The 23306-nt window shown below is 45.6% G+C and overlaps 1 protein-coding gene across 1 annotated transcript in view; it reads left to right on the plus strand.

Moving 5' to 3' along the window:
• The first annotated feature begins 325 nt into the window (after positions 1 to 325).
• Positions 326 to 23306, plus strand: part of ATP6V1C1 (ATPase H+ transporting V1 subunit C1) — a 59353-nt gene continuing 36372 nt past the window's right edge. Inside the window, exons 1-3 of the mRNA XM_082259336.1 lie at positions 326 to 459; positions 15656 to 15824; positions 20376 to 20443. Of these exons, the coding sequence (XP_082115462.1) occupies positions 15693 to 15824; positions 20376 to 20443 (200 nt within the window). The 5' untranslated portion in view covers positions 326 to 459; positions 15656 to 15692. The remainder of the gene's footprint in view (positions 460 to 15655; positions 15825 to 20375; positions 20444 to 23306) is intronic.

Here is a 23306-nt window from a genome sequence, read left to right on the forward strand (position 1 = left end):
GTATAGTTCAGTGTTATGAAGTGAGCTTATTGCGTGTGTTTCGCTGTTCACCGCTGTGTGGCGCTGCGGCGCACGGCTGCACTGATGTTGCCCCTAGAGGCAGAACAGCTGGCTGCGCTCAGCCCTTGTTATGGGTGTCAGCTGACACAATCATGTGATACGATGTGTGACCGGAGCAACGAACAGCAGAGCGCTATCTACTTTATAATAGTTGTCTCCGCACTAAGCGGCCATCTTGTTATAGCCCATTCATTACTTTACCCATGGCCTGGCTTCTACAAAATGGCTCTGCCAAGCCGTGTACTGCGGACACATTGGTATCTATGTGTTTGTATTTCGTCTTTCTTCCTTGTAATGAGAGCTGTGCGGTGGTTTGTGAGTGAGAGGATGGCGGAGAGGTGCTGAGCAGAGCTGTCGCCTGTGTGTAGCGATCCCAGTCTTCGTTCCTCGTCCACCCAGGTATGGATCTGTCAGTACTATGTATGCAGGGCAGCCAGCGATCAGCTCATACATGGAGGGGGGGATCTTCTGGTGTCATCAGTGGGTGGGGAGATCATATGACTGATTCACCCATCTGACCATTGACACCATCCCCCTGTGTATCTAGGATAGAGGTGACACTGCCCCTCCCATCTACTGGAGGGGGGGACTACAATTTCCAGCATGCCCAGGGCATTTATTGAATGCAGCTGCCTGAAAATCCTAGATGTCTCCAGTCATTTACAGGGACATTGCTAGATTTTTTCCCCAGTTTTTGAGAATCTCTGCCATTTTTATATAGCGCTGACATATACTGCTGCGGTGCGTTCTAGAAATGACCAAACCGTTTACATCACTGACCCTCCCCTGAAGAGCTTGCACTCCGTAAGGTTGCATTCACACCGGGGGATCTTGTAGCTGGAAGCTACTTAACAAGGAGAATCCCATTTATTTCAGTGGCCTCTGTTCACGCTCAGATGTTGAATGAATGGGAATTTGCTTGTTGAGCTGCTTCCAGCTACAAAATGCTGAGGTTTGAATGGGGCCTAATAGAGACCAGCTTGAGGGTGATCACATGCCCGTCAGGAAGCAGTCATCTGTAATGGGCCAATCATTTGTGGCCGAGGCATTCCCTTCCTCATTGGCCCATTGCAGGTGATGGCTTCCCGGGGGGGGGGCTCAGCCATGTGGGTCCTGAAGTGCACCCGAACATGCTGGAGCTCATCTCTATTCGGGACATGCAAGTGTAAGCTCCTCAGGGGCGGGTAAGTGATGTAAGCGGTTCAGTCGTTTCCGTAAAGCACCAAATAAGTATATGTTGGCCCTATTTAAAAATGGTGGAGCCCCTTCAAAGTGGTGGGGTGGAGGCTTCTGTAAATGTAGACATCTAGAATTTTTAGGAAGCAGCATGTAAAGATATCTGCAGTGTGAATGCTGGAAGCCAATCACACCGGAGCTCTTCTCTAGTCCCCGAAGCCAGCCATACATGGATCGAAATTCAGCAAATTTCAAACCATGTGAATGCAGGCTGGTTGTACGCAAGTCGATCCGTTGACTTGTATACAATCAGCCTGATGGAAAATGTTCTGCTTGATCAGCTCAGCCGGCGGCGCCGATTACTGTATTCTGATGGCAGGGAAGTCTTCCCTCTGTCAAAGTACAAAGGCTCAGTAGGAGGGATTCCCCCCAATCACCTGTGTGTGGAATGTCTGAATGAGCCCTTAGACCACAGGTGTCAAACACAAGGCCCGCAGGCCGAATGTGGCCCCCCAGGCCATTTCATGTGGCCCTCGTACCTCTCCTGCAGCTGAAGCACCCCCCTTGTCTCAGTAACCGGCAGCAGAGAGGACAGAACTCCTTACCAGATCCTGTGCTTCTCTATACTGCTGCAGAAAGGCTTGTCTTTGCCCCCCCTTCCCAGAAGTCCACAGCAGAGAGGAGGGCAGAACTCCTCCTACAGACCCGCATCTTCTTCCTGACAGTAGCACAAGGTAAGGGGGTGCATTGTGATGTCAGGAAGGATGGGTGACTCTTGATTTATGGTGGGGGGGGGGCTTTTGACATCTCATGTAAGGGGGTGGGGGTTGCTCTGGACATCTAATCTTACAGGTTTAACCGACCCTTTGAGGGCAACCATAATGCTGATGCGGCCCGCAATAAAATTGAGTTTGACACCTCTGCCTTAGACGTTGGCTCTCGAGTCGTGGATGAGGATAAATATTAGCTCAAGCGACCTCCAAACTCCTCTCTAACCCAAACTTCTGAATCTTTTCTTTTTTTCTTTCTACTCCATTAAGCTGCAGGCCGGATCATTCTCCACTCCAGAGCTCACTGGAGTACAGGAAAAGTGGAATTTTGGGTTAGAGATTAGTTCAGAGAAAACCTGAGCTGATCTGTATATGTGATGGGTCACAACATAACTGTGCTGAGCCTTGTTCACATTAGTGGCAGAGTTTACCACCCTGAAAAGAGATCAGCAGTGGACCACAGGTGGCTTACAGATATTCACATACAGATTCATGAGGCAGCATTATTGCCTCCTGAATGCCTGCAAACGGCTTCTGAAAAGCAATTTTTATTTTGATCCCGGGGGGGATAATGTGCTGCAACCACATGCCAAGAAGTTGACACATTGGGTGCAGTTAGCAGGCAGTACTAACTGCTAAACATGACATACCATGTTAAACTTGCAGTAGTGGAACCATGGTAATCTGTACGGCCCTGAATGGCCGCCATGTTTTTTTTTATTTGGGCAGTAAAAACTCAGATCAACCTTTTGTTATTGTTGCCCATGTGAAATACCTTGTAGGTTTGCAGCAGGGCTGAACCCAGGCAGGTGGGTAGAGGGGATTACTACTTGGAGGAAGTAGACCCGTGATACTGGTAGGTGTGCATTGGTCTGTTCTCTAAAGGAAAATTGCATTTTAGAAGATTGAATCCTCGGTAAGTGATTAGGACCACCTAGTAAGGAACGTCATTCACTTTTGCGAGTTAATTTAAATTGTTTAAACAGGGATGACCGATACAGCTAACACCTTTTGGGGACTGGACTCCCTTTCTTCAGGGCTTCAACAACAATCTGTAACAGAATCTGGAAAGAATGAACCTAAAATTAGGCAGGACAAGGGAGGATCAACGTGGCCTGATTCCGGTACCAACACTTTTATTTCCATAATTTGAAAGTGGATGTTTGCACCATGATGTTTTGTTCTGTGGCATCCATACACTAATTGTCCATAGGTACCTGTAGAAAAAGCTGATGTTCCCTCCGAGATAAGCAAGGATCATCTGCGTGGACACGTGTCTCCTCTGGGGATGAAAGAGATCAAGAATGTTTATGTACCAGGACTTTCGTCAGAAAAGGGTAGATCTCAGCAAAAATCTGCCATTGTGGCAAAATAGAAGACAGTCAAAGTAAAGGAGGGCAAAATGAATACGATTTTGATTTTTTTTTTTTTGTTTTCTATTTTCCTTTTTGGGGAGGAGGCAGGCAATCAACTTTAACTAGCCGCTGAGGGTTGCACAATCCTTCTATTTTTTTTTTTTTAATCCTCGAGCTTTATTAAACCATTTTTTTTAATGATACAATTAGTCACATATAAAAATCTAAAATCAAAAATTCTCATTTGGCTTCATAAGCAGATACAAAAACTCAATGTGATCTATTCTTGTGCCAAAAAAACTGCTCATTGTTTTAGGTTTTTTTTTTTTTTTTTTTATCTTTCACAAAAAAGCACCCTACAAAAACTGGATTTTCATTTTTTAAAAAAATATTTCATCTAAGGAGCTCAATGATCAAATAATAAATTAGGAGTTTCGCTTTGGAGAAATCGATTTTGGACAAATCAGTTCACTCATCCCTGTTCTCCCCATCATAAACCCTTGTAAGTCTTGTTGGACGTCTATGGTCATCTTTAAGCCTCGTACACACGCATCGAAATTCGGCCGGGAATTTTCGTCCAACGACCGATCTGCCGATTTTCGGCTTGTTAGTATGATGCTTCCGACAACCAACTCCGACTTTTCGGCCGAATAAAATCTGGTGTGCAGAATATAAAATTTTTGTTGGCCGTCACCACAACGGCCGATTTTCCATCAGTCAGTACAGATTTCGGCAGACAAAAATCTGATGAGCAAGACTGGGCATGCACAGAGAAGAAAAAACATACGGAAAGTCAACCAGCACATGACATCACTTCAGAAGTAGATTTTTGTTGGCCGAGAAAATTTGCGTGCAGTCTAGGCACATTCCAACCAACAAAACACACCTCTGGACAAAAGTCGGACGATCGGTCGGCCGATAATCGTTGCGTGTGTACGAGGCTTTAGTCTGAACACACTGATTTGTATGGATAGCAGTGAGTGATTTCTACCAGTAGGATCATTGTACTGGTAAAAGAACAGCATTGCCCCATCCCCCCCCACCTTCCATTCATTCTGACATAGTGGAAGAAATGTCTCTTAACTCATGACAGGAAATGGCCTGACCACTCACTTCAGTTCTGTGTATTGCGATTGCTAAACCTAAAGAAGGGAAGTAGTTCAGTGATTTTAGGAAAAGACATGCTTCAATGTCAGCTAGAAGCTATGTCTACCAGTCTTGCTGCCATGAGTACATGATGTGTAATAGATGGTCTGAAAAAACTTTCCTGGGGAATTCTCCTCCAAGTTGCCTTAAGCACCAGTCAAGGGAAGGGCATGCCAGTCTATACTTTTCTGCAGTAGAGAGCATGTGACTAAATACCTGGGGATTTGGTCATGTGACCATCACTGGATGGGACGTGAAACAGCAATTTCTCCAGGAAAGGTAGTTATTTTAGCCTTTGTTACCTGCTATGCCTCTAGCAATATACACTTTCAAATTCATCTATATACAAATACTGTGTACTTACAAAAAGCAATAATTAACATTTTTTTTATCAAATTTATTTTAATAAAAGGCTTTTGGAATAAAAATCTATCTAAAGATAGTTTTTTTTATTTAAGATACATTAATAATTTCATTTATTCAGCATCAAATGGAGCTTAGTTATGTAGCATGAGGCTGTATGTTCTGAAAAATTTACATTTTTGGTAAACTCATTCAATGAATCCAAGCCCGCAAGCTAAGATAACATGCACTGCATTGATGCATTCGCACAATTTCACATTAATCATGAAATAAAACAAAGTTCAGGAATATTCCTTCATCCTTCCTTTTGCAAATCTATGTACACTACAAACTGTGTGATTGAATCATTATGATATTGCTGCTTTACTAACCTGGCAGCTTATTATTCTAAATAGGAAACCTTAATTTTGTTTGCAAATATTAAAGATTCTAACTACTAACAAGAATAAGTCCTTACATTTAGAGCCCATTCAGACTAGCGCGACACGACTTTGGGGGGCGACCTGTGAAGTCGCATGCACCGCTGTGCACCGTGACTTCAGCGCGACTTGCAGGGACTTCACTTATGGCGCTTTTCCACTGCATGGAACCGTACCGGTTCGGCACGCTTTTGTGCTTTTCCACTGCATGGTACCGCATGGTATAGGGTCGGAACGGTTTGGTACGGTATAGGTTTGCTTTTCAACTGCATGGAACCGAATGGTACAGTACGGTACGGCTCTGAAAAAACACAGTACCTACTCGATTGTGGTTCCAACAGGTACCAAACTGGTACCATATCCCACAATCCTTTGCATGCTGTCACTACTAGCCACTGATTGGTCAGAGAATCCCACCCACCCCGTTGTTATCCCACCCACTTAACTTTAGTACTACTTTAGTGGAAAAGCAAACCTATACCGTACCGAACCGTTCCGACACTATACCATGCGGTACCAGCAGTGGAAAAGCAAACCGGGCCAAGCAGGGCCGAGTAGAGCCGAGCCGGTACGAGACGGTACTTGCAGTGGAAAAGTGCCAATAATGGAAGTCTATGCAAGTCACTCCGAGGTTGCCCCAAAGTAGTATAGGACCCTTTTTAAAAGTCGGAGCGACTTGTGTCGCTCCTATTAGAACGGGTCCTGTGCTAATCAATGGACCGCGACATACCGCGACTTGTCAGGCTGACAAGTCGCGCTAATGTGAATCGGCTCTTAGAGAGCACCTGTCATTTCAGATCCATCATGGCAGCGCCTGTTAGCGGGCCTCCACTCACCTGCTGACACCCCATCCCTCACCTTTAATGTCACTGCCGCATCCCCAGCCGCCCCATTCAAGTGAATGGAACTGTCAGTGAGTCAACAGTGGGTCAGAGGAGGAGCCGCTGCAGGACAGAGATGGCAGTGGCTATTTAAATCGAGTTGATTTAAGTCAAGCCTTTTTACAAGTGATTTCAATCATGATTTAAATTGTCATTTAAATCAACTTGATTTAAATAAAATGTTCCCCCCCATCCACATACTCCTAACAACCCCCATATCTACCACTTTACCTGTCCACAATTCATGAAGTCCTTTGCTGTGGGGCCTTTGGAAGCCACACAGCCTCTACACGGGACTGTCAGTTGTTGCCTTTAGCAGTTGATGGTCTCTTTATAGGAACAAATTAGGATTTTACTGCTCATGTGCAGCCTGGCCAGTGGCCAGGATACTTTCAATGGAGAGGCTGTGTGGTTGCAAAGATCTTTGTGGATCATGGGCAGGTAAATGGCAGACTTTGGGGGGAACGGGTGGGGTTTGCTTGGAGTGCAGGTGACAACATTTTAAGGATACGTCTGCTAAAAGTACAGTTATGCTTCAAAGGCTAATAGTGTCTGAAGTCTGCCCGATGTCTCCCCGTCCATAAATATCGTGGACTGCTGTATATCATGCAACCTAGGCACTTCATTTCCTCTTTCCTTTGAGAAGAGGAAGGATTATTCACCATTGTGCTGAGATTTTTCAACGTTGTGAACATTTTGACTCCATATAGGTTACTGCTAATTGCATTGAGCTATCAGATCGGGGATTGAAGGCTGTGTATACTAGTGATCGACCGATATCGTTACCCATCTTTTGGCTAATGCATATCGGTATCGGCTGATATGCGCCCATATTTTCATACATTTAAAAAAATGTTTTTTTTTAAATTTGACAGGTACTCTTGTCGAGGGATCTGGGGGTCTAAAAGACCCCAAACCCCTCCTCTGCATTTAAAAGCATTCAAAACGCTAAGTTTGGCTGTTTTGAATGCTGTCATTTTTTTTAATCTGGTGCCAGACAGTACCCGGAAGTGATGTCATGACATCACTTCCGGGTTTTTGCATGGAGACCTGATCAGAGCCGCTTTGATCGGGACTTTGGCGGCCGTGCAGCTGGTTGCCTGGGTCTGCCAGGGGGACGGAAGACCCAGGTGAGCTGCGGGAGGGGGGGGGGGCATCCCCTCCCGCTCCTTGTAATGACAGCCGAGTGGCTTCTCAGCCGCATCGGTTGTCATTACAAGACAACCGACCGTCGGCTATGGATGCTGGTACTGGGGTGATGCCTCTAGCTGCAGGCATCACTCCGGTACAAGCACTTTCCGAAATATCGGTATTATCGGCCACCTTGGTCAGGGAAAGTGCAGATCGGCCCTCGATATATCAGCTTTGATGATAATCGGTCGATCTCTAGTGTATACCCTTAGTTACCCCGAACCTTTGCTGGAAGCAGGGGTCTCTGAAGGCTATATAGCTATATATGGACTATATGGCTGTTAAATGATACATTCATACATTAATGTTGGTTAAAAAAAAAAAATATATAAATGGCAGCGGCAGAGGGCACAGTTGCAGAGATATACCTGCTACATGAGTGCATTGCTTGTTAAATTTTTGAAGTTTTCAGATCCACCGAGTAAGGGCTTATTCACACCTACCCTGTTGAGCTGCATTTTTCTGCACATCACTGCACACATAAGGTGTGAACCAATCACATGTGTGCAGAAAAACACATCTCACCCTACATTCACATCTCTGCGTGCAGGAGCAGGAATCGCAGCAATTCCCCCACAAGCAACTACCCGCAGTGAAAACGCACTGCTCTGCGGAGATGCACGGAGCTGCCATTCAGGCTGAATGCACCCTGACGCGAGTAAAATTACAGTGTTGGAACCACAGGGATGCGTTTTTGAAAAGGTGCATGCACTTTTTTTTTTTTTTTGCAATAACACAGGCACGGTAGCCCATTCATTTGAATGGGCAGCCATGCCTGCTCAAAAGCAGCACGCAGAAATCGTGGATAGGTGGGCCTAGGGTCAGTGGACATAGGTGTCCATTTCTGAAACCAGGAAGAGCTCAGGATTGCAGCTTATCTCAGTTCGTTTATGAAACTGAGATGATCAGCGCAGAACATGTTCTCAGCTGATAATCTCTGCACACAGAGAAGCGATAACTGACATGCACAGAAATGGCAAGTTTATGAAGGTGTGAGCTCAGCACCTCACTGGCATTTTCTGTGAGAATTCTCCAGCCCATAGGTCGCTGGAGAGCTGAATGTTTTTTGACTTCCTCACAAAACCCCCCAAAACCAGTAGAGCAGGTTAGAAACACACACACTCACCGGCCACTTTATAAGGTACGCCTTGCTGGTACCAGGTTGAATACCCTTTTTCCTTCAAAACTGCCTTAATTCTTTGTGGCATGGATTCAAAAATATGTTGGAAACATTCCTCAGAGATTTTTGCCCATATTGACATGATAGCATCACGCGGTTGCTGCAGATCCATATTGCGAATCTACCATTCCACCACATTCCAAAGGTGCTCTATTGCAGTGGTCCTCAACCCCGGTCCTCAGGGCCCACTAACAGGCCAGATTTTAAGTATTACCTTGGAGAGATGCAGACTAGAATACTGTAATCACTGAGCAGCAAATGATATCACCTGGGATGTATATCAGTTATCTTGCAAACCTGGCCTTTTAGTGGGCCCTGAGGGCCAGGGTTGAGGACCACTGCTCTATTGGATGAGATGTGGGGAGTGTGGAGGCCATTGGAGTACAGTGACCTCATTGTCATGTTCAAGAAAGCAGTGGTGAGATGATTGGAGCTTTGTGACATGGTGCATTATCCTGCTGGAAGGAGCCATCAGAAGATGGGTACACTGTAGTCATAAAGGGATGGACATGGTCAGCAACAATACTCAGGTAGGCCGTGGCAATTAAAAGATCCTCAATTGGTACAAAGGGGCCCAAAGTGTACCAAGAAAATATCCCCCGCACTCTTGACAGTCTGGGCTCACAGGAAGTAGATCAATGATGCTGGACATCTTTCAAACTGAAAGCATAGCCAAAAATGTGTGCTGGACAGCCCCAGAGGGTAGGTGAGTATTGCAGCCAAAGATGCATTTTTATTTTTAAATTGGCTGGGCAGTTCGTTTTGTTTTTAACCAAAGTTTTGCTTTAAAGGTTAAACCTTTCTTTTAATTTTGGATGGCATTTGAAGGTTTAGAAACCCTATCATGTTTTATTGCCCCCATTGGAGAGATTCCCTCACACTCAGATGATTGGTGATAGAACAGGACGTTCTACTAAAAAGCTGCATGGATGCCTTTTGAAGAGATTTCTGCTCCCTTCTGTTTCTACCATGTCACTGCAGGCGAGATGTCCCCTTACTATGTTCTTGGTTACTGGGACGGGAAGTCAAAGGACAGGTCTCCAAAGGGGGTTCAATTATTTATTATTATTTCAGGTACTTATATAGCGCTGTCAATTTACGCAGCGCTTTACATATACATTGTACATTCACATTCTTCTGTGACCCAACAGAGCCCACCTCCCCGTATCTCAGGCGCACTCTAGGAGCAAGAATGAAAGCCATAATTTATGAACAAAGGCACTCAGTAATTATGGACCCTCCCCTCAGATACTTATGGACCACATTGCTAATGTCCTTTTTCCGCTTAGTTAGCAATAAGGTCACAGGGATTCTTTTCCTAGGGTGGAACATGAAATGCATGCCTAAAGGACCATGCAAAAGGATAATCTAGGTCTTGTGTAGAACAAGGTTTAAAGGGGTTCTAAAGGCAGTAGATAAACAACTTTCTGGGTGAAGCCCCCCCCCCCCCCATAAGACTTATCGGAGCCCCATTTCCTCGATCCAGCAATGTGCATGAGAGCAGCGGCTCTCCTGTTTCTCTCCCTCTCTCTCTTCTCATTGGCTCACACAGCAGTGGGAGTCCTGGTGCTGTCAATCACAGCCAGTGAGCCAATGAGGAAAAAGTGGAAGGTGGCGCTGTCTCCTTTGTGCCCAGAGGTCTTTGAACCTTCAATGCCCAGACCATCTGTAGCATTATCAGCATATGTCAGTTAACTTGGCTATAACTCCATAACTATTTTATCAGCTTGACGGCAATTTCTGACAATTAGGAATCCCCCCTCTCTCCCTGCTGCTATATTAACATTCTCTGTGCACAGGGTGCTGTGTGTGATGACTCTAAAAGGTGTATTGTGGTCACAAACCGGTCAATTAGGGACGGTTTGTCATATGATCAGCAGTATTATGTCAGCACATCACTATCTGTTACTTTTTTATTGTGAATGATGTGCCTTCAGGCTACTTTAGCCACTTGGTGTGCTTGCAGTATAAACAGTAATTGCACATATAGACTTTAGTTTCGGCTGTTCAATTTGACCGCTCAGTGTTATTGGTGTACACATAGTGGTAGCCTAAGCAGCAATTACATTCTCACAAGCTGTTTTGTGTTTGTTGTGCGTTTGCTACATATTTAATGATTGCACATGCAAAAATGATATGACTAGAGGCTACAGTATCTGAAATAAAGAAGCACAGACAGATTGAGCCGTGGCTACCATGTGGATTACAGAATCAAATGCCTTTCCAGTGCTATTATTCTTTTTTCAATTGTAAAGTATTTGCACCCATAGTAAGCCTTGGGGATCGTCCTGTAAGGAGCCATATTCTCTAACTGTATAGGGGGTAAAAGAAAGGTAAATGGTTGCACTGCATGTCCCAAGAGAGCCAAATACACCGGGCCAACCAGACATTACAAACAAGAGACTGACTAGTAGACCTGAGAATTTTGCGAACATAATCTTTGTGGTCTCAGTGATCCCACCCCCCCCCCCCCTCCTTCTACAGGTCTGTCCTGCAGAGTCCTATTGATGACAAAGTTGCAAGCTAAAGAACATCATAGTGTATAATTGGAAAGGACTGTGGGAGAAATGTGTAATGCGTTTTTCTTTTATTAAGTTTATTAATTTTCTCATTATACAAAATTCATACAAAGCCAAAAAAAAAACACTTACATTTATTTTTCCCCTCAATCCCACCACTTAGGCTCCATGCACACAGGGCGTCATAAAAACGAGCTCCAAAGCTGTTTCTTGACGCCGGGAAAAAGCAGCTGTAAAAACGTGCTTTCAGTAGCTTTTTCCATTAGCGTTATTGCACGTTTGGCCACAGTAGCTTTTAGCAGCGTTTTTTCTGCCTCCATTCAAAATCAATGGTTCCCTATGGGAGCCTATTGATTTGAATGGAAGTCGCACCGAAAGTCGGATCAGGGTGATCCGACTTGCGGCGCGACTTGCGCTGTGAGAATCTTGAGGGGGAACTCCACGCCAAAATGGGGAAAAAAACGGCGTGGGGTTCCCCCCCAGGTTCCAAACCAGGCCCTTAGGGTCTGGTATGGAATTTGAGGGTAGCCCCACGCCGAAAAAACGTCGTGGGGTCACCCCAAAATCCATACCAGACCCTTATCCGAGCATGCAGCCCGGCAGGCCAGGAAAGGGGAGGGGACGAGTGAGCGGCCCCACCCCCCCTGAACCATACCAGGCAACACGCCCTCAACATGGGGGGTGTGGGTGCTTTGGGGCAGGGGGGGCTCTGCACCCCCCACCTCAAAGCACCTTGCCCCCATGTTGATGAGGACAAGGGCCTCATCCCCACAACCCTGGCCGGTAGTTGTGGGGGTCTGCGGGCAGGGGGCTCATCAGAATCTGGAAGCCCCCTTTAACAAGGGGGCCCCCCAGATCCCGGACCCCTCCCTATGTGAATGGGTATGGGGTACACTGTACCCCTACCCATTAACCACATAAAAGGCAGTGTGTGTACATAACGACAGGAGACATTTTGGAAAGTTTATTAAAAATCTTCATCCGGTATTCTCCCTCTCCGATCTTCTGCTCTTTTGCTGTCCTCTCTTCTCGTCTTCTCCTCTCCGGTCTTCTGCTCTTTGGCTGTCCGCCCTTCTTGTCTTCTCCTCTCCGGTCTTCTGCTCTTTGGCTGTCCGCCCTTCTTGTCTTCTCCTCTCCGGTCTTCTGCTCTTTGACTGTCCGCCCTTCTTGTGTTCTCCTCTCCGGTCTTCTGCTCTTTGGCTGTCCGCCGTTCTTGTCTTCTCCTCTCCGGTCTTCTGCTCTTTTGCTGTCGGCTCTTCTTCGTCCTCCTCCGACGACGTCTCCGGTGATTATGCCGGTCTCCAGTCTGTGCAGCTTATTATATAGCCTTTAGGGGCGTGGCCGACAACTGACGTCATCGGGAGACCCCGCCCCCTTATGTCACAGATGACGTCATCCCCTCTCATAGCGCAGTCCTTCCCGCCGGCCCCTTTGCCCAACCCAGGTGCTTGTAAATGACATCACCTGGGATGGACGAGAAGAGAGGAGGGGAAGGCAGGAAGAATCGTGCTATAAGAGAGGTCCTATTACAGCTGGTTCCTGCGCTACTCTGCATTTAAAGAAAACTTCTACAACAGTGTGCCCTGCCTTATATCCTGTGTCCTGTACCATGCAGTGTGCCCTGCTGTGTGCCCCATTTTTATGCTATGTGCCCCATGCCCTGAGCCCCTTGGATGTGCCCCATGCCCTGCCGTGAGCCCCTTGATGTGCCCCATGCCCTGCTGTGAGCCCCTTGACCGATGCTAGCATTGTTGCATCAGCAGGGGGTCGCGTTCCTGGGCTATTTGGATGACCACCTTCTGCGAGCAGAGTCTCCTACTGCGATGCTGGAAAACCTAGAGATCTCCATACTAACCTTGAGGAAGTTTGGCTGGGTTCTGAATCTTCAGAAGTCTGCCTTGGTTCCTTCCACGAAACTAGACTATCTAGGTCTGACTCTGGACTCTGCCTTACCCAGAGTACTCCTTCTGCTAGACAAACTCCAGAAACTGCAGGCAGCAATTCTCCTCCTGCTGTCCAGCAGATGGTCATTCTTCCGGACTTGCATGCGAGTGCTGGGCCTGATAGTGTCTACCTTTTTAAGGCGGTCCCTTTTGCACGGTTCCATACGAGGTCCCTGCAAGGGATATTCTGGTGGCTTTGTTCTCTGGCGCTCTGGAAGGGCAAATCCTTTCTACCCTTGTATTGGATGTTGGTCACCACGGGTACCAGCCTGTCGGGGTAGGGAGGCGTTCTCGACAGAAATTCTGCTCAGGGGGTCTGAACACTGGAAGAGTCCAGACTACCGATCAATATCCTGAAGCTCCAAGCGATCAGACTGTGCCTGGAATATTTGACGGATCATCTTCAATCAGACGATGCCACAGCTGTGGCTTATGTCAATCACCAAGGGGGCATAAGAAGTGTCCTGGCGGATCTGGAGGTTGCCGGCATTCTCAGGTGGGCAGAATATTCGTTCCAGCCCTTTCAGCCGTACATATTCCAGGAGTGGAAATGTGGCAGGCGGATTACCTCAGTCGGCAGGCGTTGGACCAGGGGGAATGGTCTCCTCATCCGGAGGTTTTTCATCAGTTGTGTCTCCAGTGGGGCACACCCGAGGAGGATCTGTTGGCATCTCGGCTCAACAGAAAGGTGCAGAGGTTCGTGGCACGGTCAAGGGATCCTCTGGCGGTTGCCACAGATGCAGGGGCCCATGGGGTCAGTATCGTCATTACAGGGCTTGGTACGTTGATCTGGTGCCTGACGTTCCTTGGAAGCTTCCTCTCAGGGAGGATCTGCTGTCCCAAGGGCCAATCTTCCACCCTGCTTTACATTCGCTGGCTCTGACGGCTTGGCTGTTGAAAGTCAGGTACTGAAGGATAGGGGTTGGTCTGAATCAGTGATTCCAACACTGTTAAAAGCTAGGAAATCTACTTCTAGGAAAATCTTCCATCGTACGTAGAAGACGTACATCGCATGGTGTGAGTCCCTTGGGGTTCATCCTTGCTCCTTCTCGGTGGCTCGGATCTTGATCTTTCTTCACGGGGGGTTGAATCGAAATTGGTCTTGAGTACCATAAAGGGCCAGGTGTCGGTTTTGGCGGTCTTCTTTTAACGACCCTTGGCCACACTCCCTGGAGCATACCATTCTTCATGGTGTTCGTCATTTGCTTCCTCCATTGCGGTCTCCGTTGCCACCCTGGGACCCCAATTTGGTGCTTTCAATCCTCCAGAAGTTTACCTTTGAGAATCTTCGGGAGATTCCCTTGTTTACGCTGTCTCTGAAGGTGGGAATGAAGACATTGTGTTGACTGGCGGCGTTATCCTTGTGTTCACCTTACTGTCCATCATTCCTTCCAAAGGTCATCTCTGATTTCCATTTGAATGAGTACATTGTGTTGCCTTCCCTGTGTCCCAGGCCAACAACATACTAAGGAAATTGACTTGCATGCCTTGGATGTTATTCAGGCAATTTGGGTGTACCTGGCAGCTATGGAGTCTTTTAGGAAGTCAGACACTTACTATTTGTGCTTACAGATGGGTCTCGGACAGGGTTGTCTGCTTCCTCTGCAACCATTCCAAGATGGATCAGACAGACAGTGATTCAGGCCTATTCCATCAGGGGTTAGGTTCCTCTTTTCCTATTAAAGCGCTCTCTACCCTCTCTACTCTCTTCTCTAATCATTGACAGACACAGCACCCACCCCCCTGTAGAGTTGTATTTTTTCTGACACTGCTTATAACAAAACTGAGTACCTAAACTGAGAGGAGTATACCCCCTGGAACTGCCCATAGGCGTAGCCAGACTTTTTTTTTTTTTTTTTTTTTGTGCCTAGTGTCCTACTCCTGTAGGGGGCATCATAACCCAATGGTTAAGAATATAAGGAGCTGTGTCCGTCAATGAACATCAGAGAAATGGATTTTACGGTAAGTCAAAAATCCAATTTTTTTAAACTTTACATATTAACTAAATTATACACCAAAATTTTCTTAGGTTATTATCTGATTGATCAAAGAAATAATCGGCCAACTAATTGATTACGAAAATAATCGTTCGTTGCAGCCCTATATGTATATTTCATATCTACCTTAAAATATTTTATATTAAGGAACAAAATTGTAAGTGTCATCTATACAAAGTAAATATATACAAAACCACCTAAGGCCCCTTTCACATTAGTGGGCTAATCAGGTCTGCCTGTCAGTTTTTCAGGCAAACCCAATTTGACCCTCCAGTCACCTCTATGGAGCGGCGGGTGTAAATGGACATGTGTCCCTTTGCACCCGCCAACCTCTGATCCAAGGCGATAAAACCAGACCGGCGGGGGATCCCCCTCCATCTGGCAGATTGGATGGCAGTCTGGTGTAAACGGACAGGTGGTCCCTTTACATCTGACCGCCCATAGAAGAAAGCGGGCTGTGTCTGTGTCTGCTCTACATAAGTAGCAGACACAGACCAGCCATCCACCTGCTCAGTGAGGATCAGTGGACAGATTCCCCACTGAGCAGCGGACTCCAATGGAGCCCACCCCAAGTGTAAGGGGCTCTACATTTTCTTTAAAATGTTTAAGTAAAATTGCTAAGATTATTATTATTATTTTTTTTTTTTTTTTACAGTGAAGATCTGAGTGAGATCAGCATTTAACCAGCAATCATGACCGAGTTCTGGTTGATCTCTGCCCCGGGGGAAAAAACCTGCCAGCAGACCTGGGAGAAACTGATGGCAGCTACAACCAAGAACAATAACTTATCGACCAACTCCAAATTTAACATACCCGACCTCAAGGTAAGTAATTGTCTGGCAGTCCAACAGCCCATTCATTTCTACTTGATAAGCAGCACAGCTGAGCAGGGATGAACTCTTGGGTGTGCGTCTGTTGGGAGCTTGGAGGTACAGGGAAAGAGGCAAGTTTGGAACGTCATTTCTACTATTCCACAAACACAATCATTGTCAGGAACAATTTTCTGGGTGCTACAATTAACATTTCACATAATGTACTAGTAAGCACCCAGTGATTTCTAGTGAAGCTGGCCATACACAGGAAAGAAAAATTGAGACGCAAGTGGCCCTGTTGGCACCACCTGGCTCTACAAAAGCTAATTTAAAAATTGACTGAGCTAAGTGGAAAATGTTTGGTCAAACAGTGATTGCATCCTGCCACATGCAGTCATTCTTAAAGTGGAAGAAAAGCCCAACTCTAACTATTCTTAAAAATTCCACCTCCCCCTCTTTTTACCTATCCTGCCTCATTTGTATAAAGGGGGAAAAAAATGCGTGTCCTTACCTATTTTTCCCCTGCTCTGGTCCAGTCACATGATCCTGTAGCTTTGTGTAATGAAAGCACTTGACAACGGCTGCACATTTCAGGAGCCATGACGTCACCCATGAGCTCTCATGGTCCAGCCATTGGAGCTGTGGGCTGCTGTGACTGGAAAAGATTAAAAATAGGTAGGTACACACACCTTGTTTTTTTTTTTTTTTTTTGCAGAATAGACAAGATAGGTAGGAGGAGAGGGAAAGGAACATTTATAAGAATAGTTACTGCTAGGCTTTTCTTCAGCTTTAAGGTATTCAGACAGCCGCAGGTGCTGAATACAATACTTGGCAATGCAGATTCCTTTATCCATGCTTTAAAAAGCGGAGGAGGGAATCCACTGATTTTTGTCTTATTCAGTCCACAAGAGAAATCTATGTGTGTATGGCTAGCCTAAGGGGTAACTTTTGACCTTCTCCTGTGAGTGTGCTTGGGTGTACCAACCAGTTGTGACATAGCAGAAGGAGTGAGGTCATCCATCCTGAACCCCTCCCCTTAGTGTTCAGGGAGATTTTATTGCTGGGGTGGGAAAGGGGAAGGTGTGGCAGGGGATTGCTGGTAAGTTGAGCATCAGTGGGTCAGTGTTGGTGATGACTTTAGGTGTTGATGACGTTAAAGTGATTGTAAAGTCTTGGTTTTGTTTAAGAGCCCATTCAGACTGGCGTGATCCGACTTCGAGGGGCGACCTGCAGGGACTTCACATAATGGAAGTCTATGCAAATCGCTCCCAGGTCGCCCCTAAGTAGTACAAGACCCTTTTTCTTAGTCTGAGCGACTTGCGTCGCCCCTATTAGAACGGGTCCTGTGCTAATCAATGGCCCGCGACCGAGCGCGACTTGTCAGGCTGACAAGTCGCGCTAGTCTGAATGGACCCTTAATAAAAAAAAAAAAAAAAAAAAATGTTCTACTTACCTGCTCTGTGCAGTTGGTTTTGCACAGAGTAGCCCAGATCCTCTTCTTCTCGGGGTCCCTCTTCGGCTCTTCTGGTCCCTCCCTCCTGGTGAGTGCCCCTACAACAAGCAGCTTGCTATGGGGCACTCAAGCCGAGTCACAGCTCGGTGTATCTATTCAGACACAGAACTGTGTCAGGTTCTTGTCTTCGAGCAGAGGCCTAAAAAGCTTGCACTTGGGTCTACTTTTTTTTTTCCTTTCAAAATGTCCCCTTACTTAAAACAAGTGTTACTACCCAACACAAAATCCATGTACTTTTATTTCTAGGCAAATCTAAAATGAAAAATAGTAAAGAAGAATAAGGCACTACCACGACCAAATCGCCAAAAAAATGTATTTAGAAATATATAGGTCCATAAGAGCCGGTTCACATTAGAGCGATCCGACTTGCCGGGGCGACCTCACAAGTCGCGGTGCGCTGCTCGCACCGCGACCTCGGAGCGGCCGGCATGGACTTCATAACATTGAAGTCAATGCAGGTCGCTCCTAGTCGCCCCAAAGAAGCTCCGGACCCTTTTTCTAAGTCGGAGCGACTGGTGTCGCTCCTATTAGAACAGGTCCACAGCTTCTCTATGGCAGGCGACCTGTCAGGCGACCAGGTCGCCTGACAGGTCGCCCCAGTGTGAACCGGCTCTAAACATGCTCAGTAGATCTCACACCATTGTGGTAAAATCTACTGTGTCCTGATAAGTAATCTTCCAATAGCGCAACACCATAGACCACCATCACAGTGAGAAGTGCACACTCATCGTCTATCCAGTGACTTCTAAATCAATAAAGGTCAACAAGCGCTTTGGGATTAGACAATATCTTCTAGATTGATCACACCACTCTTCAAAAGATCTTTTCAAAATCCCCCAACTTCTTCCACCATCATTCAAGAACACAACAACATTAAAGCCAAAGACATACTATAGTACCGTATATTATTTTATTATACCAGGTAATCAAGAGTAATAAAGTATTCCACTCACTTGAATTTGTGCCCAGATTCGGCACCATAATAAAGGTCAACAAGCGCTTTGGGATTAGATGCTACCTAAAGATGAGATCAGCTAAACTAGTTGAGGCTCAATGGGTGTCATCACTTCTGGGTCCGTTCTGACGTCATGTTCCGCTTGAACTTCCAGTTGCTGGAACACACGCTGATGCTCTGTTGGAAGTACGGCATGGAAAGCATTTACATAGGGTGTTTACATCGGTGCTGAATCTGGGCACAAATGCAAGTGAGTGGAATATTTTATTACTCTTGATTATCTGGTATAATAAAATAATACACTTGTATGTCTTTGGCTTTAATGTTGTGGTGTTCTTGAATGATGATGGAAGAAGTTGGGGGATTTTGAAAAGATCTTTTGAAGAGTGGTGTGATCAATCTGGATGATATTGTCTAATCCCAAAGCGCTTGTTGACCTTGAGCCCCGGTTCACACTTGTGCGTGTGCGGGGTTCGCATGTAATATCGGAGCGCACTGCTCTGACATTACATGCGATCGGCTGTGCGGTGCGAGTTTAGCCATACAGTTTGTATGGCTAAATTCGCACCGCAGCCGCACCAAACACGCACAGGACCCTTTTTTCTAGCCGCATCAGGATCGGATCGCACAGCGGTTCACACTTGTGCGATCCGATCCTGTGCGAGCTGCCTTCCCGCATCGCATATATGTGAACCGAGCCTTATTGATCTAGAGGTCACTGGATAGACGATGAGTGTACACTTCTCACTGTGATGGTGGTCTATGGTGTTGCACTATGGGAAGATTACCCATCAGGACACTGACGATTTTACACATGGTGTGGGATCTACTGCGCATGTCTATGGGCATTTATTTATAATTTCATTTTTTCATCATTTTGTGGTGATTTGGCCGCGGTACTGCTTTATTCTTATTTTCTATTTATGCTTATGAAGGGTCACACTTTTTCACCATAAAGTGGTAGTAAACTGCTGGGTGTTTTTCTGACCTAAAAAAGGTAATGTCATAATGTGCTAGTTAGTATGCATCGCATACTAGTACATTATGTGAAACTTACCTGAAAATGAAGCCTTCCAGCGAAGCGCTGTCACCGCTGGAGGCCGCTTCCGTCTTCCAGCGAAGCGCTGTCACCGCTGGAGGCCACTTCTGTCTTCCAGCGATGCGCTGTCACCGCTGGAGGCCACTTCTGTCTTCCAGCGATGCGCTGTCACCACTGGAGGCCGCTTCTGTCTTCTAGCGATGCGCTGTCACAGCTTGATGCCGCTTCTGTCTTCCAGCGATGCGCTGTCACCGCTGGAGGCCACTTCTGTCTTCCAGCGATGCACTGTCACCGCTGGAGGCAGCTTCTGTCTTCCAGTCTTCCCCTGGTTTTTATTCCGGGTCCGCTGACTCCGGGTATGTGAGTGGCCGGAGCAGCGATGATGTCACTCCTGCGCATGCGCGGGGGAGCCGCCATTTATGGCACAGGACTCTTAGGAATGGCCTGGGTGGCCATTCCTTCAGAGCACATGTGTTGAAGTCATTGGCTGCATATACAGTAAATATCTCCTAAATTGTGCATGTTTAGGGGATATTTACAGTGCCTATAGGTAAACCTATAATAAGGCTTACCTATAGGTACAATTCAGAGATGGGAGTTTACTCCCATTTTAATGAGGTCAGCTTCACAGTCTATTATAATTAAAGGCGCCTGCTTTTAAATGTGTGCAAAATATAAAATGATATCCATTAGGCCAGTTATGTTTCCACTATTACCTACAGAATGTCACACCATCAGACTGATAGTGGAAGACTGCATGCTATGAGCCAGGTGTGATCGATTGCATTACACAGTGCTGTCATGTTTTCAGGCTCTGTGGAGAGAACTGGCAGGAGCAGACCTTGGAAGTCTTCAGCAATGTAATGCTCTTCTTATAGTCCTGGAAGCTGCAGTACTGAATAGTGTTGTTGGCACTATGGCACTATCAGTGGGAATCACTGATTTGGCTGTAAAGATTTAGAAATGTAATATTCTTGTTGTGAGCTTGGATGTTTGGAGTTTTTGTTAGTGACAGGTTCCATCCTGGAACTAATATCTCCTGTCTTTTATCTCCAGGTTGGCACCCTTGATGTTCTAGTAGGATTATCCGATGAACTGGCTAAGCTTGACACATTTGTGGAAGGGTAAGTGTTGGTATTTCTCTCCAGCTGGAATGACATGACTCCTACACACAGATTGGATGTTGGACAATCTTAGTATGATTGTGGTAGTTTGCACATTGATAAAAAGTTGTTACACTTTCAGAAAATGCTAATTTCCTGGCTGTCATGCTGATTCGATTACTTAATTTACTCACCCAGAACAAATATGCAGTTTGGAAATTTTGCCCTTAATCAATATGTAATTTTTCCAGCTCAGAGACTCAGAAGGAATTGAAGGCAGATACAGCCATGTAACAGGCATTTTCAGGAGCAAGCACAAATGTCAGCTTACATATTTCTTTCTGTACTACTTGAAGTAGCACTGTGTACTCTGTAAGTCCTTTTAGAACAAGACCACATACAGTAATTTTGGTGCTGGATTTCCTGAAACCTTTTTTCTTTCTTGTTTTTTCTTTTTATACTAACACCAAATAAGGTGCAGGTTGTTTTGTATATATTCTGGAAACTGTGCTAGGCAAATCTTGCACCCAAAGTCAGCAGTACTCTTCATTAAGGTGTCACACTTAATTAACCCAGGCAGTCTCCTGCGAGGATGTGTTTCACTCCTTCTCTTACTCTTATACACCTAGTATATATACTAGGGATCGACCGATTATCGGCAGCACCGATATGCACTTTCCGTGATATATCCAAATCGGCCCCTGAGGTTACCGATATTGCCGATATTTCAGGAAACTGCTTGTACCGTGGTGATGCCTGAAGCTAGAGGCATCACCCCGGTAGCGGCGGCCAAAGCCGACGGTCGGCTGTCTTGTAATGACAACGTTTGAAGTCTCCGTATGAGAATCTGATGGATTTTGAGCCACATCCGATTCACATAACGTGAACCAGAATGGCTTTCAATGGAGTCGGTTCACATGTATGCAGACCTGTTGCGGCGCACGTTTTAAAAGGGTCCTGTGCATTTTTCTGTCCGGTTCAGGTGTGATTTACCGTGTCAAACTCGCACCTGAACCGCTGAATGGAAACCGCACCAGACTCTGCACCAAAACCGGACCCGCATATATGTGAACAGAGCTTAATAGTTTTTATTAGAAAAGAAGAGTTAAAACAAGTCAAATTTTAAATGCTGTGTCCCCACTGTTGAGATTCTTCTTTTCCTGTTATGTCTGACACCCGCCACCTTGATATTGTGTAAATGACAATCTCCCTCATGGGGACATTCAACATTTGAATCTGAATTTCATTGCAGTTATAAACAAATGAAAGAGGGGGTCTACATCTTCATTTACTGGTTTCTGCACACACTGCTATTTCTAGACATTGGCATAAGCAAAATACCCTTCCGCTGTCGGGATTGATTTTATCTACCACCTGAAAAGGATGCCCCCCCTCAGGAATGGGGGCACTTGGTATTCTTTTATGACTGGAAGGTCCATAGCTGTTTATTTTAGACACTTTTCAGACTTGATCTCAAACTTATGGAGCTTTATTATACCTGACTAACTACTGCAGTTCAGGTCTGGAGGTAATGTCCAGCACCTTATCCTTTTCCTCCAGGTTCTTCCTTATCTGCCCCCTTCACCCCCTCCTTCTGATAGTTTTTTTTACCCCCCACCCCTGAAGAAGCAAGCTGACCCATGAAACATGTTCAGTCCTTAGTATCCTGATACTTACCTGAATCAATCAGTGGAATTTTTCATTGTGAAATAATCAAATGTAATGAATCATGTATTGGGGTATTTGGGGTGAATTGTTGTATATGAAGCTCGTATGTGTGGGGAACAGCATTTAACATTTTTAAAGTTCTTTAGCTTTTTCTTTGTAAGGGCTCCCACATATATTTAAGAATTCTGGATATGGAACCTCTAACAAATATTTCAGATGTAACTTTGCCTTTTTGGATACTGTGATGCGACTTAAAGTACGATTGTGGTGCGAATTTGCATATTCTGTAGGCCCAAGTTGCACTGTAAATCGCACCAGAGTAGTGCCGTAACCTTTTCTAAAATCACACCATTCTGAGTCGCATTGACTAGAACTGGCACCATTGAAAATAATGAAATTTCCCTTGTTATGCGGTTCTGTGTGACTCAAGTTGCATCAGAAGACGCACTGGTGTGAACCAGGCTTTATACTCACATTTTAAAAAATTTCTTCACAGGGACACAGAAATAAAATCCCGACAGAGGTTCTAATCCCTCATCACTCTACTGGAAAATGTTTCATTTTTGCTTGTGTTTCAATTTGGAGAATTTTCCCTCACTTCCTTTTATGTATGACACCTATTTAAGCCAGTTTTGGCTGGAGTTGACATTTTTCGGCTCGTATAAAATTGTGTGCATGTGCAGAAGTCTTCCCTTTGTGAATGTTAGGCCAGAACCACTCTAGTCATTTACTTTTTTTTTCTATTTGAAAACAATGGAAGTGGATCAAAATGCATGTTAACTTGCGTCAGTGCACTTTGCATTGCCTATCAATCGGCCTAATAACGTCAATGTTACATGTGGTTTGATGTTCCCAAAGATTATAATGGCGCATCAGAGCCAAGCCTCAATTTTGTGGCTGAATATGTCACACATGGTCATCAGTTGTCAGCGTGCCAGCAGTTAGCCTGTCTGTTCTGGCAATTTGTCATTTATACTGACATGCCTTTGCTGCAGATTATTTAACATACAAGATAGGAATGTGTGGTATGTGTGAGAATTGGGGGAAGAATAATTGGGACACAGAAGGGATATGGAGAACTCGGCATGCTGAAAATTGATTATTGTGGTAGATGGGGGCAAAAGGAATCCCTGTCAGCCTTTTTTTAGTATGTCACTCCTTGGGATCAGCTACCTCAGCTATTACAAGGGGGTCCTACATTCACTGTGGGGCTTTC

The sequence above is a fragment of the Pelophylax lessonae genome (genome assembly GCF_965119305.1).
Source record: "Pelophylax lessonae genome assembly, chromosome: 5".
NCBI lineage: Eukaryota > Metazoa > Chordata > Amphibia > Anura > Ranidae > Pelophylax > Pelophylax lessonae.